Source organism: Bolinopsis microptera, chromosome 7 (genome assembly GCF_026151205.1).
Source record: "Bolinopsis microptera isolate Bmic1 chromosome 7, MBARI_Bmic_1.0, whole genome shotgun sequence".
In the NCBI taxonomy this organism is placed as follows: domain Eukaryota; kingdom Metazoa; phylum Ctenophora; class Tentaculata; order Lobata; family Bolinopsidae; genus Bolinopsis; species Bolinopsis microptera.
Window position 1 is genome coordinate 18,386,186 of NC_087078.1, and position 18,906 is coordinate 18,405,091.

At 36.8% G+C, this 18,906-nt stretch overlaps 3 protein-coding genes across 6 annotated transcripts in view; all 3 read right to left on the bottom strand.

The window, feature by feature from the left end:
• Positions 1–18,906, bottom strand: part of LOC134818300 (tektin-1-like) — a 70,986-nt gene that overhangs the window by 46,712 nt on the left and 5,368 nt on the right. The gene's annotated exons all lie outside the window — the stretch shown is intronic.
• On the bottom strand, positions 1,263–4,970 carry LOC134817758 (uncharacterized). 3 transcript variants are annotated; one of them, XR_010160563.1, is made up of 7 exons: positions 4,797–4,969; positions 4,495–4,657; positions 4,077–4,247; positions 3,593–3,718; positions 2,916–3,326; positions 2,548–2,709; positions 1,263–2,503 (listed from the first exon to the last, which is right to left on the bottom strand). XR_010160563.1 is itself a non-coding variant. In XM_063827053.1 (6 exons), exons 1-6 carry the CDS (start codon positions 4,947–4,949, stop codon positions 2,600–2,602), a joined length of 1,134 nt encoding a protein of 377 aa, XP_063683123.1. In that variant the 5' UTR covers positions 4,950–4,970; the 3' UTR covers positions 1,395–2,599. The 3 variants fall into 3 exon arrangements, 1 of the variants encoding a protein (XP_063683123.1); XR_010160564.1 differs by having other exon boundaries at positions 2,451–2,503; positions 2,537–2,709; positions 4,797–4,958; XM_063827053.1 differs by having other exon boundaries at positions 1,395–2,709; positions 4,797–4,970.
• LOC134818783 (uncharacterized) lies at positions 6,687–7,508 on the bottom strand. The gene has a single exon (XM_063828427.1). The coding sequence runs from the start codon at positions 7,506–7,508 to the stop codon at positions 6,687–6,689; it is 822 nt and encodes a 273-aa protein (XP_063684497.1).

Here is an 18,906-nt window from a genome sequence, read left to right on the forward strand (position 1 = left end):
ATTTATCAATGCTTTCAGTTATCCTATCAAAGCTAAAATCAAACCTGCAGAATGGATTTTATGGTATTAAATAATAGGATTCGGTATTTGGGACATGAAAAATACGATGGGTATTGCAATGCAACTTTGATGAAAGCACTTGCAGGGAATTGTATTAATAAGGAAAATTTCATCTAAATATTATTTATTGACATTAATTTACCATTCAAGAACATCGTCACTGTAGTATCTTCCACATTTGCTACTGATAATATATTTAGAGCGAGAAATGTTTGGCAAAACTTGACCCAATAACTCTTCACTGTTGATGTACCAAGGAGAAGTATCTATATAATTCACACCTGTAAGATGTTTGTATTACTGCCTATGTGAATACACACCAGTTATTATACATAAGACATACAATCGAATCTAATGACGAATGGATTCGTTATTAAACACTTGAATTCACCGCAGAAGTCTATTGCTAACATAATATTATGCAGCATAATCAACTGGAAATTCAATAATTTGAATACCATAATTAAACAAATTTTCTCCAACGCTACACAGCGGGGAAGTCAAGGGGTATTTTGGAGTATTTTGGGGTATTATGGGGTATTATGGGGTATTATGGGGGACATAATTATGGGGGATTTCCAAAATCCATTCAGGCATTCCCCCAAAATACCCCTTGGCTTCCCTTTACACAGTACACAGTAACATCAATTATTTAGATTTAATTCAGTGGTTTATGATTATAGTATGATTATAGTATGATAACAGTATTATTACAGTATGATTATATTATGATTACATTATGATTACAGTATGATTACAGTATGATTACAGTATGATTACAGTATGATTACAGTATGATTACAGTATGATTACAGTATAATTACAGTAAGATTACAGTATGATTACATTATGATTACATTATGATTACAGTATGATTACATTATGATTACATTATGTTTACATTATGTTTACATTATGATTACATAACTACATAGCTTACCATGCTTAAGAGCATACTCAATAACAGCTTTGGCTGCCTTTGAATCATAGTGATCTTTGAATGCAGCACCACCAATACCAATTTGACTGATGTTTAGTTTCGTGTTCCCTAATTTAGTCAGCTTCATCAGAAGTGTCTAATCCATGCTAAATTTAAAGGGTTTTAAACAATAATCAATATAAGCATAAATTGTTAAGATACACGTATACCAAAGCTTGTTAACTGTTTAACGTTGTCAAATTGCAAAAAAAACGACATATTATATTAAATATGAATTTAATATGAAAAAAAACGGGCATGGGCTGCTATATTTTCTGTATTAATAAATTCCAGCCATAATAAGACCTGTCGATGTGAACGAAAATGTATCTAACTGTTACAACACCTTATGTGATGTAATTAAGATTACTTGCACTATCTTTAAGTTTACCAAACCTCGATTAGAATACGATGTGACTGATGCGTGGTTGTAATAGTGTTGATTGATCCATATTCCATATTATAGTACGTAATATAGGGTGTTTAAAAGCTAACATATATCAATATTTGCTCAATTTCACACAATATGTTTAGATATCATCAAGAGTATAATGACTGATAAAGTGAACTTGTTTGTGCCTTCAGTGTTTTTATTTGCTCACAACTATGTGATACGTCATGACTCATGACTAGCTCACATTTACGCTCACGCTATGACTGATAGCTATTCATAACTTTGTTTGTTATTGATATTTTTTGATAAAAAGCATTAACTAGGGAACACTCTATCATCATCGTCTGATAAAACTTAATTTTTACAGAATAGATGATGAAGAGAAACTATTTAATATTAACTGATTTCAAATTTACAAAAATATTGCAGCATTTCGAAGAAAAATATGTACAATAATCGTATTATAAATATAAAACACTTCTCAGATCTGATCATAACAATTTACAAATAATACTATCCATATTTATTAATAAGAGGAAATAACTATGAAATGGGCTATACCTTTAATGGTTGATTAAAAAACCTATCCTTTAAACGAAAATGTTATTAAAAAATGCTGAAAGATTTAAAAATACTGAAAACGATAAAACTTAAAACCCATAAGCAATTATGCTGACTTATTAACAATAATAATAACAAACAGAAATTCATACATCGCTTTATAGCCAAAAAGAACTCAAAATCCAAAGATTCAGTTCAAGCCATCTAAAACGACTTATGAACAATGAACATGTACATACGAACTTAGCATGTTATGACATATGGGTTTTTATGAAAATTGTTATTTTATGAAACTTATATGAATACTTTTTCAAAAAGATGAGTCTTTAGTCTATTTTTAAACAAGACAATATCGGTCAATGTTCTCAATTGATTTGTTTTAGATAGGATACAAACACATCTGTCTTTACTACAGTAGAAACCTGCTTCATGAACGTGTATAGAAGTATAAGTGATCTAATCTTCTTTATCATCTAATTATCTAATTGTTAATCTTCTTTACAGTTTACCTCCAGTTTACCTCCAGTTTACCTCCAGTTTACCTCCAGTTTACCTCCAGTTTACCTCCAGTTTACCTCCACATCTACTTCCAGCTCCATTTCCCATCAGCCCAAGCAAACAGCAACTGTAGCAGTAGATCCAGCAATAGCATACACAATGATGAGGACTATGAAGGCAAAGAGGTATAATGCCTTGTTACAGTAAGGGTCATTTTCTGGGGGAAGAAGGGTTACTTCTTAATAACAATGAGTTGGAAAGTAACAAATCAAGTGTTGAGAAAATTGTTAAAGCGTATGAATAAATCAAGCCTTGTAGAAATGCACTATTATATAAGTACAGTCTATGTGACTAATAAGTAACAATCGTTAACTAAAATTCGACTAGTATTTAGCACAAATACAGATTACAGAGCTAGCTTACCAAAGTAAATCTCATTCAGTGCCTTGTCCTTAAATCGAACGGTTACAGCAGCATTACCAGCTCTAATCTTGTCAACTTTCCTCTCCCAAAAATAACACGTTTCAAGTCTCTCTTTTGTAGATTTCACCAAGGTATGGCCATTGAACCCTATCTCGACAACCGTGAAGTTGAAAAATATGGACCATTCCCCAGCCTGGGTCGTACCGTTACCTCTGTAGGAAAATATTTTATCACACAGATCGATGTGTTTGTCGGTTATTTTCAATTGTTCCCTTTCCTTGCCATTCCAGTTGATAACCAATGTTTGGTTCCTCGTTCCTTGTTTTGTAGTTACTAGGAACGTATTATTGGTAAATGGACCATCTATATCGTCATATGGATCCACTTTGACCATTGGTTCGGGTCTATTTTCTGAAAATTGTTAACATTATTTATATGGTGTATTATGTACCTCAAGGTTGTACAGTAGAGCTCATAATGATATTATAAATATGAGCCAAAAAATTATGGCACAGCAGGAAATGGAACATTATTATGAAATCCTATTTAAAGATTTAACTATAACATAGCATCGAGGCATAAATTGATATAAAATTGACCGAACGGACTGAGATCTATTATATTTCTGTGGACATTTTCAAAATCAATAATATCATCTGAACAAAAATGAAAGTTACCAGTAGGTGTGTACTCCACGCGACGGAACTCCTTGAATACCCAGTAGCTGCCACCAAGAAACCAACCAATGACAAATAAAATTGCCAGACCACACACCCATCCCAAGAAGTTACCAAACCATCTGTCTGAGGAATACATTTTTGTTTTAAATTATTAAATTGGCAGAAATAAAGAAACTCGATCATACTACTAGAAGTCATAACAGAAAAGAGACAAGACATTATTTAAATTGGATCCCACTAAAGACGTCTTCTAAATTAGTTGGTTAAGTAACAAAATGTGCTCACCACTTTCTAGGTTAAAAGTCACATATCAATAGCCCAAACAGATCATTTCAAAATGATAATTCCAAGCTAACTCAAGAGATGACATTGCATCATGTAACAAAAAACAATCATGGTGATAAAATATGACAAAATTTCATATAACTTAGAACACAACCTGTAACAGGTATTAGTTATATTAGCAATAGTGTTAACTCACGTTGATCAACCCAGTTAGGTGCCCAGATTCTCAGTCCAAGTAAGAACCAACCAACACCATTCAGGACCATGTATAGAGGTATGTTGCTTGAGAGGGGACATTGGTCCCAGTATACGATTCCCACAACCATTTGCGCGAGAGGAATTCCACATATAAGTAGGTTCACCATAACTGGAATCAGTTTGGATTTTAAAATTGCAACAATCAACTAATGCACCAAATGAATTACATATCACACACAATAAATAAAAAAGAAAGAAACAAATCAGTCACCATGATCAAATCGATTGCACTGCAGAATGAATGAAACTGACAGTATATTTTTAATCTTAATCTTCCTAGCAGTTTTATGCACTGATCACTGTTAACAGAACTTAAGATCAATTTATATCAAACTATTGAATTGATAATGACTTACTAAATTTCCAGAACAGCTCACAACACGAATCCGGCACATATTGTTCCTTGTTCCTATTGTCTGCATTTCCAAAGTCTTTCATCCTTTCAGTGGTCTTGCTAATGGCAGTGCTGGCAGGTCCAAAAACAGAGTCATATGTGGGTGGTGCAATATTTTCCGTTGCCTGAAGTAGCAAAAAATTTATGACAATTTATTTTTTTTATAAAGCAGTGGCGTAATGAAGAGCCCCGCTGTGCCAACAGGCAACGTTACGCCACTGTTATAAAGTACATTATTTATGATTCAGTTCTTATGATACTGACCGCATCATTAGGAGTATACTCGTAAACAGGGCAAGGTATTTCTTCAGCTGGTGCAGATGCAGATCTACTATACTGCGGGCTTGATGCAGATGTGGTCGTTTTCATTGCAGCCCCAGGATCTGTACCCACAGGAGTATAACCATCAAATGCCATCGATTTGTAACTGCTAAGTAACACACTTTTAAAAATTCATTTCAATTGTCAAAACCAATTCATAATAAGTATAGAATGTGTTCATCATGAAATGAAATGTAATATAAAGGTATTACCATTTATATCCTGCCTATCAAAATAATATTCAAGATAATAAAGATGAAATTCCCTAAAATATTACAATTTCTATAAAACATTCTATAAAAATTCTATAGAACTCCAAATATGCAAACAATCTGAAAACTCCAATATACAATAAAAAATCATAGAAAAGGTTTACTACAGAACAGTACCTGATGATAAAAGTTATTTAAGAAAATACAAAACAGTCATACCAAACAATCTGGGCAACATACAAGTAGAGACGGTGAAATAAACAGAGTGGGCAAAGATTGGGTAAAGATTGATCAACAACACAAGGAAGGTGGTCAAAGTAAGTAAAGTAAAGTACAAATTATGACATCAAAACATTACACATGTCTACATTGACCATTGTTAATGATCTGGCCCGGCGCGCGCTACTTCGTAGCACTTGCCAGAGAAGAAAGCGGCGCGCGCTACTTCGAAGAAATTTAGACGAGTAACATCCGTCAAATGTCTACAAAATATCATCGCACCATGTGAAAAATATATAAAAAATATTTTCCCACCAACATTTATCATTTATCATTTATAAAATACAATATCATTAATTTCATTGTCATTGTAATTTTGTTGACGGCCCCAACGCGAACGTTAATGTGGCTCTTGCTATGTGTTGGTTCAGCCGAATTAATTATTATGTAATCAAGTTTATTTTTCTCGTTAGTTGTCATCCGGCTAAACATTAAGCAACTTATATTACAGTACCATTTATCAATTAGTATATCAAAATATGTCATTGTAATTTTGCATGGCTGAAATGTAACGCTTGAACCAACTGCGGCCAGGTAGCGCAGTTGGTTAGCCAGCTTTGCAATCGTGAGGTTGCGGGTTCAAATCCCACTGCCTGCCTGGTCGTGGGGTGAGTGTCGTTGACATTCAGCTAAGGATCGTGAGTGGTCTATGCAGCCCCCTGGTCTACTCAGCCGAATACTCGAGAAATCGGGTGTGAGGGTTAAATGAGGAGCTGCACATTGCAGCAAAGTCTCGGGCGAAGAAAGTATGGTACACACTACCTTAACCGTCACTGGCTAAAAACAAATCCTTCGGCTTCCTGTAATTGGCTGGTTGCACTTGTGTAACAATATGGCTGTTGGAATACTCCGAAGTAAAATAAGTGTCTAGATAAAAAAAAATTTATATACATCCTCTCGATTTTTATTTCTGGGGGTATTTAAAATCAAAGGTTTACACCAACCCTTACCCAAAAACAGTGGAGGAACTCAAACAGAACATCAGGAGGGAGTGCCGGAAGATTGGAAAAATTCAAATTAGTTCGGCAATAAACAATTTAAATAGTCGACTGCAATACGTACTTGCCAAGAAGGGTGGATATTTTGAGCAAATTCTTAATTATTAACAATTTTTTTTATTACTATCATTAATTCAAATATATTTCCAACAAAATTTAGTTAAAAATAACTATGAAGTTTGATTTTGTAAAAAATTACAGAAGTGGAAAAAAGTCACACTTTCTACGGTACACCCTGTATATATTATTATTATTATCAAACATGTCAATCTTACAAATGTCAACAATCCTAAAATAATTTAGAACCGAAACGTGATCCTTTGTAAAATAATATGTCCCAATAATCAAATTGACTTGTACTCAAGTATAAAGTTAAACAATTTACTCCAATAACCACGGTCACTAGCAAGTTCTCTCAAATGGAGAATATCATCATACGACTCCAGCAAGATGAAGCGCTTCCAGAGGTCAACCTTCAGGTGGTGCAGGAGGTTACGTCTGGGAGCCCCGAGTCTACCAACTTCACCACACATCTCGACAGCAAAACACAGCGCAGCTTGAGCTGGTGATCTTTCGTCGCTCCTCAGTATGTGTCCTAGCATCTTCCACCTAGATAACTCAGCACGCTCAGACATAGGAGTAGAGTTACTCTGTTTGTAGAGGGTATCTTTGGACATCATACTGCGTGGCCAGCTGACATTCATGATCTTTCTGAGGTGGTTACGGTGACATGCATCTAGTTTGTCCCAGTACGATTTAGGCATTCCCCAGCAACTAGAGTTATACATGAGGATAGATACTACTTGGGCCTCATAGACCTTCAGCTTCTTCTGTAGGGGGATCTTACTCTGGCACCAGACCTTCTTGAAGTTCTGGAATGCTACATTGGCTAACATGATTCTTCTGGTGACATCTTTCCTACTTTCTAGCAGAGAACCCAACAATTTGCTACTGCACCATTCTTCATTCATTCTAAGGGGTTTACCATCATCCATGACCTCATCTTTCCCAGCTATGTAGACGTGTACAAACTCTGTCTTTGATTCATTAATATTCAGATTCCACTCTTTGAACACCTTAGTAGCGATAGGGAGGAGGGCTTCTAGAGCATCTTTGTCTTCACCAAGATAGTCGATGTCATCAGAGTATGCATCTTCTTCAGGCATGCCGCTAGGGCTTATAGGGGGGGTTGGTCGCAGCGTCACGGCACGCAGGTGGTAGCAGGCACCAGCTAGAGTGATTGTGAAACAGAGACCTGAAACACTATCACCTTGGGGTCCTCCATTGGTGCTGATGAATACAAGGGAGGTAGCGTCGTTGACTCGCACCTTGATCTTGGTGTTGCTCAGGAGGAATCTCACTAGTCTGATCTCATCTATATATATAAGTAAAAATTATTCAAACAATATACACATCATATAACAATTACCCTATATAAAAATTCAATAGAAAACTAAATAAAATTTATAAACACCCTTTAAGTAGTATAATTAAACCAGTTTAAAGAACTGGCAAAAAAAAGAAAAAGGGGGGACCCCCAACCCATGTAGCTGATACACCTCACAGCAAGTAGACCAATGTGGCTCTTGCTTGTGAAAGGTGTATCAACTACCCGCCGAGGCGGTGGGTTGGGAGTCCCCCCTGGGATCATTTCGTCCGTAAAATTTTACACATTATAAAAGCTACAATAAATTAAAGAACTGGCTCCAAATTTATATCTAATTCTGCTATTTTTACTGCACTACTACTTTATAATTTATATATATAATGATTAATTGAATTTTTAAATTAAAAAAAATAGAATTATCAAATACATTATTATATATTAAAACCTATTTAAACTTCTCAGTGGAATAAAGATTTATAAACTGTTTTTTACCACATAATGATAAAACTTGATTGACGATGTCAATCCGTCGAGATCGTTGCTCTGCGAAGCAGAGCAACGATCGACGACGAAGCAAGAATGCTAGTTTGCTAGTTTGCGCGGCCCGGCGCGTCGAAGCGGCAAAGTCCTCCAAGGATAAAACCATGAAGATAGTCATTATGTTTCTTTTTAATAGAGTGGCTAACTATAAGTGTGTTGGAGGACTTCGACACGCCGCGCAAACTATCATTTTTACTTCGCATCGAAGTTGCTTTGTTAATTCCAAATTCGCAAAGCAACGATTTGAAAATGTTTTGTAGGTTTATAACCGGACCTACTAAGATGCGCGCCAAGTTGGACTCGTCGACGGTCTTGATATTTGAAACAAATACTTTACGATCAGTATCACCCGTTAAAAGGGGTTGACATCATCAATCAAATGAATGTGTAAATATGTAAATCCTTCGCAGCTCGGCGAGGGCTTTTACTAATTCGCTCGCCCAAAAATTTCACGTGACTTTGGTTTTTATGGTTTTGCAGCCGTACAAAACGGTTTTACATAAACCTTAATCCCAACCCTAACCCTAACCATAACCCCGAAGCTATCCATAACCCTTACCACAACCCTAACCTTACTGGGCCGCGCTCAGCCTGTCATTCCGCCAAATCTATATTCGGGCTGAGTGATTTACGACCTCCATCGCCTCAGAAAAAATGGCAGTACGCTCATTGGAAGTTGATGTGCGCGTGACCAGCATTCACGTGATCATTTAGAACCAATTGGGGCCTCAGAAAAGACACGTGCACGCAAACTGCCAATCGGAGAAAAGTAACGTATTAGCTAGAGGAGCCGCGCGCTGAGTTAGATTGTAAAATTTGATTATTGGATTGTAAAATCGAGCGATATGAGTGTCATCAGTGATGTGCTGCTCACTGCACCTCGTGTTATCACACTACACAGTTACATCGGTACCTCCTTCATGTTTATGTTGTTCCTGTAGTTAAAATATATTTTGATGACCTTTTCTTGCTCGTACGACATTTAAAAAAATCGTCCAGTTGTCTACACTTGTTTATATTTAGCTGCCCGACATTTACTTCGTTTAAAGACCCTAGCGAAAGATGTTAGCTTTACTTAATATCAAAGTAACATGGTCCTGTCATGACTACCACTCTGATGAGGGATGGTTTAGTTTGTCAATCAGTTTGCAGTTATATCTGAAGATTTTCTTTTATATACTCATGCTATGCATTTGAATTAAATTTCCGAACTAAGGTCGTGTTACTTAAATCCAAATCAAGAGGTTCAGGGTACTAGAAGGAACAAAATATGTCAGATTGATGTTGACCATTATACTGTCTGTTTGTTATAGTTTTTATTTCTTTCGGACTGCCTGTTCGGGCCCGGCTACTTTTTGTCGTTTTCAAAGAAGGCCTGTGATCGAAAGAAATCTCTTAGATGTGATCTATAGATTAGTTCTGCCCTGCACCTTTTTCCTTTACAGTTAGTGTCAAAATTCTGAATTGGATCGTAGAAAAACACTTTAATGGTCTGATATTCATACTGTACAATCTTTGATGATGGATTAAGATATTTAATCCTAGTTATTACTTATTTAATAGATTGCATTGTGATGGAAATCATGTGTTCTCGTACTCTATATTAGTCACTTTGTCCTTAATCCTAGATGTTGTAAAATATTTAGTTTGTTTTAACATTTTTGCAAGAATAGATTAGTCTCCCTGAATTGAAATCGGGAGTTAATCTATATACATTATCCTTTATTGTGAAATGCTTTGAGAGCGTCATAATTTGTTGTGTCTGATCTCACATATCAGTAGTGTGGATCAAACCAAACGTTTGATTTGTTTCTGTTTGTATCTGTGCTTTGTTTAACCACAGCATACTTTTTTTCCCAAATTTTACAGTCATCCTCCCAGACAATTACATTCTATATTATGTTATCTTTTACAGAGTATTGTATAGCTCATCTAAATGGGCTTGTGTAAAAATCTCAAATTTAATAAATAACATTTTCTAATTGATGTATAGCCAAGACGAGTTCATCTTAAATTCCTGTTTAATTCCTGTTTAATTCCTGTTTAATTCCTCTTTAATTCCTCTTTAATTCCTCTTTAATTCCTCTTTAATTCCTCTTTAATTCCTCTTTAATTCCGTGTGTTATTGTCTAATGTCTCTTGACCCCACCTTAAAGAAACACCGGTTACTGCTAGTGTTAGTAATTTCACACAATGGGAGTCAAGAGGCTTATTTCATCAACCATCTAGTCTGTTAGCACTTGTTTTGGTCAACGGAACAACACAAGTGAAATATGATTCTTTGTTTCTGTTATCAGTGCTTGCTTTTACCTGAGGACCCCAGGCTATTATGTTCATTAATAGAGATTAGGCGGAATGACAGGCTGAGCGCGGCCCAGTTAGTGCGATTCTTTCAATTTTGCCTAGGTCTAACTTCCATATCAGTTCAGATCGCCTTTGTGTGTTGTGCACTTGTGCCGTTCTTTTATGATATTCAACGATCATTCTGTGGTCTATAGTTCATAATTCGTTCTTTATCTATCCGTCTGGCAATCAAATATTTTTGTAGTTTGTACAGTGTTGGTGGACAAGTTTTTAGCGTAGGTGTAAAATGATTTGAACCTTAAATATATCTGTTATTGCATCCGGATCACGTATACTTTCAACTTTTACTTTTATGACGAAGCCTCTTGTAGTGAAGGTTTGATCTCAGAGTCAACTAAACCATAAACAGTCTTCTAAGAATAATTAGTTAAAATATAGCTTCACTCATTTGTACTGGTTCCGGCTATCTCGTGTGTTTTAAGTTTCAAATCCCCGTGTTCTGTTCTCAGGAAGCTGCCGTTAAATATTTTGTCTCGGAATTTAATAAACTTCATCTTTCAGTCGTACAATCCACAATATATTTCGATAGTGATACCGACTCTGAGATATATGCTGAGAACTCGCATTATTTCTTACTATCTAGTACCTGATTATATATTGATATTTACCTGGGATAGGACAGGCGTTTGTGATCACTGACACAATTTATATCGTGTAATATCATAACTTTAGAAATCCTTGTATATCCCCTTGCCTGTTCTTTGTCACAAATTTTAGGCAAACAACTGTTTAATCCAAATTTATTGTTTCGAATTCGAATTTGCCACTCTTGCAACTCCTGTAACTCATAAATTTAATGAGGGACACCTGCCAATTTATCAATATCGATAAAAAAATATAACATTTGTTTGCTCGCATTATTTCTTAAGTTCTTTATCTTACTATCTCATGCCTGATTATAGACTTTGCCACCTAATAGTCCTGTTTTTTACACCTGTTGTTTTTGTACGGCGCCACCGTAAAGTTTTCCACCGTAGAGTCTTACGCCATAGATTCCCAGACCCACTTACATTCACCGTGTAGATCTCCTGTAAGACTAAGACTAAGAGTAAGAACATTTTAAACTCTGTTACCATCGAGACAGTTTCAAGTAGAACGAGTCACCGTGTAAAATAAACCGTACTATTATAGCTGATCATTGGCTGTTTATGACATAGAATACTAATACTATTCACCGACGTTTTTAGCAAACTTCGGTAAAATCATTAACCATTGCAAAACCCACCCTAACCGCTGCCGCTCTTCTTCCCTCGTTGCTATGGCAACAGACCCCTGACCCAGGAAGAAGGTGAGGGATATCGTTTACTGGCGTGCACATTACTTCAGTTATTTAGTGGTCCTTCGTTGTTCTTTGTTGTAGCGCAGCCCTGGCTGCTTGGCCCTGATCGTCTAGGGGTCTAGGTGTTTGCTAATTTATTTAATTCCATTATTAGCTAATGTTTCGTCATGAGTTTGTTATTACGAGCTGGACGGCTACATTAGAGTGGGAGGGAAATCCCCTCGAATTAAGGGCTCGAGAGTATTATGGAAATACGTGCACTCAGATTCATAGATTTGACCAAAACACAAGCTGGTCTATAAAATGATTCTACATGAACGACACTCAAGAGTGAGCCGATGAACCTCTAAAATATCTCTGTTGTGACCTGAGTACAAAGTAAATGGCCCTGTCCAAATGCTCCACTACACGGATATTTCACGAGTATTTGACGATTCATAACTATGAACCAATTAACTCACTAGTTCATGTGGAGAATTAAACGGGAGTAAACTTGGAATCATTAGATAAATTAAAAGCCTATTAGTTGTTCTGTAGATCTATCTACAGAACAACTAATAGGCTTTTAATTTCGAGGTTTGCAAAAAATCAATAGTGAAAGTAGTCATGTACAGAAATCCAAAGATATCTTTTCTAATCTTCTATTTCGACAAATAACTAGAAAATTCCTAAACCCTAAATCACTTAGGAAACCAAACCGGTCCATACCGGGATAATCTGTCCCGACCACGTTCAAAATCCAATTCCCAGGATGCAACTTTCACGTGATACAAAAAATAGCTGAGACTGTCAACGAGCTTATAGACGGCTGGGTCGAAACAGAAAACAAAAACCTTAGTTTTTGTACCATTTCACGGCATGTTTTAGTATTTTCACTCCACGAAAACGGCCGTTTCGCCCGCAGTTCGATGACAGTCCCAGCCTGTTTCCCAGGCAAACTAGTAGGCGAGGACATTTTGATCAATTTACAGTAATACTAAGGTATCTTTAAAATATTTTAGTCTACGAAAATGTTATGTAATCTAAGATAAATATTTAATTTCCCGATCAATTTTTAAGAATTTAAGACTTATTATTCACTGACCCTACATTGTTAACAGTAACTATTAGTCGAAAACCGCTATAGAGAATCAAGAGACGCCAGATCTCATTGCCCTCTGGTTTATAAGAATACCTGATACAGATAATAATAATATATTTTCCAAATATCTGCACAGTGTTTGGTGATCAAACACCTCTTTCGAGGATTTGCCATCACTTTTAGTTTTCGACTTATGGTACGGTAACTTTGTTCAAATCACTCACTTCCCCGCCTGTTTACGAAGGGCCGTTTTTTTGCTTTGTTTAATCAAAAAATGGTTTAATTTGTATCATTATGATCTCTAACACCCTATAACTACTGATGAATGTTTATTATTATTGACAATATATGTAGGGTGAATGGTTGCCGAGCGTGCTAAATCACTCTACAGTCAACCTTCAAGATTTTTATAAAAAGCCCCCCGACAGTTGGAACGCTGATTCCGAATCACCCTTCATGACATTAAAATGCTCCCCTGGCGAGATATTGGCGAATAGCTGTCTTGATCACGTGATATGTCCATTTAATAATGAAATTGTTCAAATATCTCGTTCTAAAGGGTTAGGGTTTTGGCATATGCTTTTGTTAGAGATTGGGTTGGATTAGGGTTGGAATCAGATTATAGGGTTATTCATGGCCACCTAGAAAACAGGTTTCAAAAGTCACGTGACAGTCGAGTGTAGAGTGATTAATCATCATCCAATGATTTCAGCCATCTACATATTATTTGGAGATCCCCAGGGTGCCTGTATCCATCTAAACGATGGTACCGGTTACCGGTACTCTTATAGGGTGTGAGACTCAACGGCGTAAGACTCTACGGCGGCGCAGTAGAAACTAGGACTCTACGGCGGGAAATATTTGTTTAATATTTTCGATCAAAATAGATAGAATTCCATATAAAATTAGGGTGCCCATGGTTACAGGAAATGTTCTTCGAAAGTAAGCTTTTATCACATCAAGAAATATTTATCTTGACCTATGATACAGCCGATGAAATGAAACACTGATTTGAACACATATAAGCGGGTTGAACTTATCTGAAAACGATAGTCATACTGTACTATACATTATAGATATTCCCGGGTCGTTAATATCCTATGTTAAGATCCCATAACACTGCACTAATTCACTGGCAAGTAGCTCAGGATGTTTAATGCAGTGTCCCGCCATTTCTAATCTCCTGCTTCGTTGCTTGTTTGACAAGCTTGGTAGGCTACCATACAAAGTTATATTGCTGACCTTGTATTGCCCTTCCAAAAGATACACAGCACCATCGGCCAGCCAGTCGCCAAATACTGTAATATTAATAATACGGAATAATGGCATATTATCTTCTTAGATGACACTTAATACAGCTCCTCCGTACACACGGCTACACTCAGATCTGTACACACCGCTCCCATTTGACATTACACATTCCACTGTAATTTATAGCGTTACTGTAAGAATAATTTTCAAATGTGTGGTAGCTGGCACGTGCGCGCGGCTCATCATTAACCATTGCAAAACCCACCCTAACCGCTGCCGCTCTTCTTCCCTCGTTGCTATGGCAACAGACCCCTGACCCAGGAAGAAGGTGAGGGATATCATTTACTGGCGTGCACATTACTTCATTTATTTAGTGGTCCTTCGTTGTTCTTTTTTAACAGTAACTATTAGTCGAAAACCGCTATAGAGAATCAAGAGACGCCAGATCTCATTGCCCTCTGGTTTATAAGAATACCTGATACAGATAATAATAATATATTTTCCTAATATCTGCACAGTGTTTGGTGATCAAACACCTCTTTCGAGGATTTGCCATCACTTTTAGTTTTCGACTTATGGTACGGTAACTTTGTTCAAATCACTCACTTCCCCGCCTGTTTACGAAGGGCCGTTTTTTTTGCTTTGTTTAATCAAAAAATGGTTTAATTTGTATCATTATGATCTCTAACACCCTATAACTACTGATGAATGTTTATTATTATTGACAATATATGTAGGGTGAATGGTTGCCGAGCGTGCTAAATCACTCTACAGTCGACCTTCAAGATTTTTCTAAAAAGCCCCCCGACAGTTGGAACGCTGATTCCGAATCACCCCTCATGACATTAAAATGCTCCCCTGGCGAGATATGGGCGAATAGCTGTCTTGATCACGTGATATGTCCATTATATAAGGAAATTGGTCAAATATCTCGTTCTAAAGGGTTAGGGTTTTGGCATATGCTTTTGTTAGAGATTGGGTTGGATTAGGGTTGGAATCAGATTATAGGGTTATTCATGGCCACCTAGAGAACAGGTTTCAAAAGTCACGTGACAGTCGAGTGTAGAGTGATTAATCATCATCCAATGATTTCAGCCATCTACATATTATTTGGAGATCCCCAGGGTGCCTGTATCCATCTAAACGATGGTACCGGTTACCGGTACTCTTATAGGGTGTGAGACTCAACGGCGTAAGACTCTACGGCGGCGCAGTAGAAACTAGGACTCTACGGCGGGAAATATTTGTTTAATATTTTCGATCAAAATAGATAGAATTCCATATAAAATTAGGGTGCCCATGGTTACAGGAAATGTTCTTCGAAAGTAAGCTTTTATCACATCAAGAAATATTTATCTTGACCTATGATACAGCCGATGAAATGAAACACTGATTTGAACACATAGCGGGTTGAACTTATCTGAAAACGATAGTCATACTGTACTATACATTATAGATATTCCTGGGTCGTTAATATCATGCAAACTTTCAAATGTAAACAGCGAGTGCATTTAAGAGAGTCTCAAGCCGTAGAGTCCGGACGCCGAAATATATTGTTTTGAATAAGTTCAAGCAAATTCAGCCAAAATCTGTGTTGTTATTTCTTTGACTCCAGAAACTTCCTAAAAGTAAACCCATGAGTATATTTATTTGACCTTTTAAAAGCAACTTATGGTCTGAACAGAGCTGAAGGGTACCTTAGCAACGCCACAGCAACACCTTTTGTAACGCCATAGTGGTCCCCTAGCAACATCGTAGCAATTCTTAGAAAATAAAGCTAAAAGACAGGAAGCTGCTGTAACATACCTGACAATGATAATTTCTATTTGTAGCACACCTTGACACACGTTGCTGCACTTCTAAAAATTGTCTGCATGAGTTCTTAATAATTCTTATTAGTTCTTCCTAATGAGACAGACTTCCTATCGTATCTATACAAAGCCGTGTTTAGCCGGACAAGTATAAACGTCATAATATGCTAAAGTAAATCAATGCTGACAGATCCAGACGCGATGATACATACAAAACTACTTAGAATTGCTTAAAGATGACTCGTTTCCATGCATACGGGCAATGTAATTTGAGGTCTGTGGCTGAACCCATTCACTCTACCTATAATTTCAATAGTAATCTATGTTACTAGTAACAATAGGGTGGATGGGATTAAAATCATGCAAATTAAGCCATTTTTTAGTAAAAAGCAGTGAAAGTGAAATATCATGACAGTTTTCAGTAATTGTTCCTCACTAGTTAGGGAGGATATGTCAGGAATATCAATGGCGTGGGATTAGTTTAGTAAAAGCAATTTGACTTCAAGAATCACTAGTTGGAAGCCTAAACTAAAGGATTTTTATAGGTGGCAATTTTTATTTTGGCGGGAACACCCATATACGGGCCACGCCCTTTTTCAGGGTTTCGCGGTCACTCGAATTTTTGTATTTCAGCCCAGGAAGGTCTTAAAGACTATTCCGATACACCAAAATCTGCCTAATAGCCACATACAACTTATGAAGCAACATATACCTTAAAATGCTTCGTTTCGGAAATATGGCCGAAAAACGGTTTTTGGCTTGACGCAGTTCATAATTTCCGTGATTTTTGGCATTTCCACCTAGGAAGGTCGTAGAGACTATTCTGATACACTAAAATGTACATAATGGCCACATTTATATACAACTTATAAAGCAACATATACCCTAAAAGACTTATTTTCGGAAATGTGGCTGAAAAACGGATTTTTGCCGAGCGAACAATGACAATATTCACAAATGGGCTATTGGACTGTTAACTAGAAAGGTCTTAAAGACTCATGAGCAACACAACATTTGTCACAAGATGTAAGATGACTCACTTTGTGTCCAAAAACACCTACAAAAATTGGAGAATGATCTACTTTATTGGGCATCTCTCTTAATGGGCCAGGCCAGCAGCATATTTTTGTCTTACGAAAGGGCAATTTTTCAAAATTACTGTTTCTTCAGTAAAGTTCAATGGGTCAGTTGCTAACAGCAAATTGTTCGCAATTGCCGACTCATGCACATCATATACTCAAAAACGCTCACTTTAGGAGTCGTTAATAAATAACTACTACATGATTTGTGAAAACTCCAACAATTTTTCCTTGGCACCAATTTAAATAAAATGTGTGACGTGCCAGACCAAAATTCAACTTCAAATTTTTATTTATTCATGCCATGAAACCATGATATATGTGCCAAGAATACCGGACCTAAAATAAATCGGCACTAGATCCGGGCCAGATTGTTGCTTGACCGCTGACCAGTACCCCACTTTATAATTATGATTGATTTCGCTGCCTCGACCAATATTGGTCTGTAATTCCTGGATTGAGATCTGTTGGCCGCAGTTTAATTTAGCTAATTTCCTATAATACCGCAGTGGTTTGGTTCCCACTTCAGAATGACCCCATATTCTTTTTTTTAGTCGCATAGATTTTCCCATCGTATGATAATGTGTGTCATTCCCTCGTTTTTTAATCAAGTGGTGACTGGCTATTTCTTCTGTTATTTCAGCTGTGAGCTGCCTCGAGATCTTATCTGGGGCATGGGCACAAATACTAGAACATTGGAACTGTAATTCTAGAACCTCAGATTAAGGTTACTTGGCAGAATAGCATTAGCAGGGTTCGAGATTTGACTGAGGACATTCAGGTAACATACCAGGTTCATATTACCAGTTGAGGTGAATCTTAATTTCGGCATGCAATGCCTTATAAGTTATAAGCTTATAGTAGGATCACGGGGTTTATATAATAGAAGGTCTCAAGATGCTGATTTAGCTATTTAGGTTTCACATGTGAAATTTTTCCAGCTTTGGGTAAAGTGGATTTTAGAGCGGGGAGGGGTCTAAATGACCAAAATCTGAACGATCTCTTACTGACGGGACACTACGGGACAAGGGACGGATCTCGGGCCTAATAGCTGTTTTTTAATGAGAGGCTGTAGTCTGGACCTAGATGGTCAACGTGAGGATAGCATGAGGATTTAGGATGCTCTGCCTGCCTTTCGTGGGGTCTTGTAACCCCGAAAGCTGGTATATCTTATCTAAATTAACCTTGGTTACATCCCGTTTCGAATATATAATTAGATTTATAGGTCCAATATCAAGCAAAAGTCTGATCTACGGTACTGATGTTACACTTACATGATCTATGACGCGAGGATCTCCGAAGTCCGATCTTAAAGTTGGATCTCAGAGCCAAAAAGAGGAACCTAAGCCTTGGTTCTTCTCTTTGAGAGTCAAACAAGAAATTCGGTGTTATCAACTCAAACTCGGATTTGTAGCACAATTGAAAAACCAAAGAACAAAAATCTTAATGAATTTCCCGACATCCTAAAATTAATATCAGGTCGTATTCGATTCAGTGGCCCAAACTCCAGTAGGTTACAAGACTTAAGTACAAGTCGAGGAACACTTTGATTAAGAATGATCCTTGTCTAGTTGGAGTTTTCGCATATCATGCAGTAGTTATCTACTAATCACTCCTAAACTGAGCGTTTTAGAGTCGAATATCGAACCCTGCCATTCGGCCAAGTAATCTTAATCTGAAGTTCTAGAATTACAGTTCTAATGTTCTAGTACTAATGTATTGTGCCCTAGATAAGATCTCGAGGCAGCTGTAATAAAAAAGAGCTAGCCAGT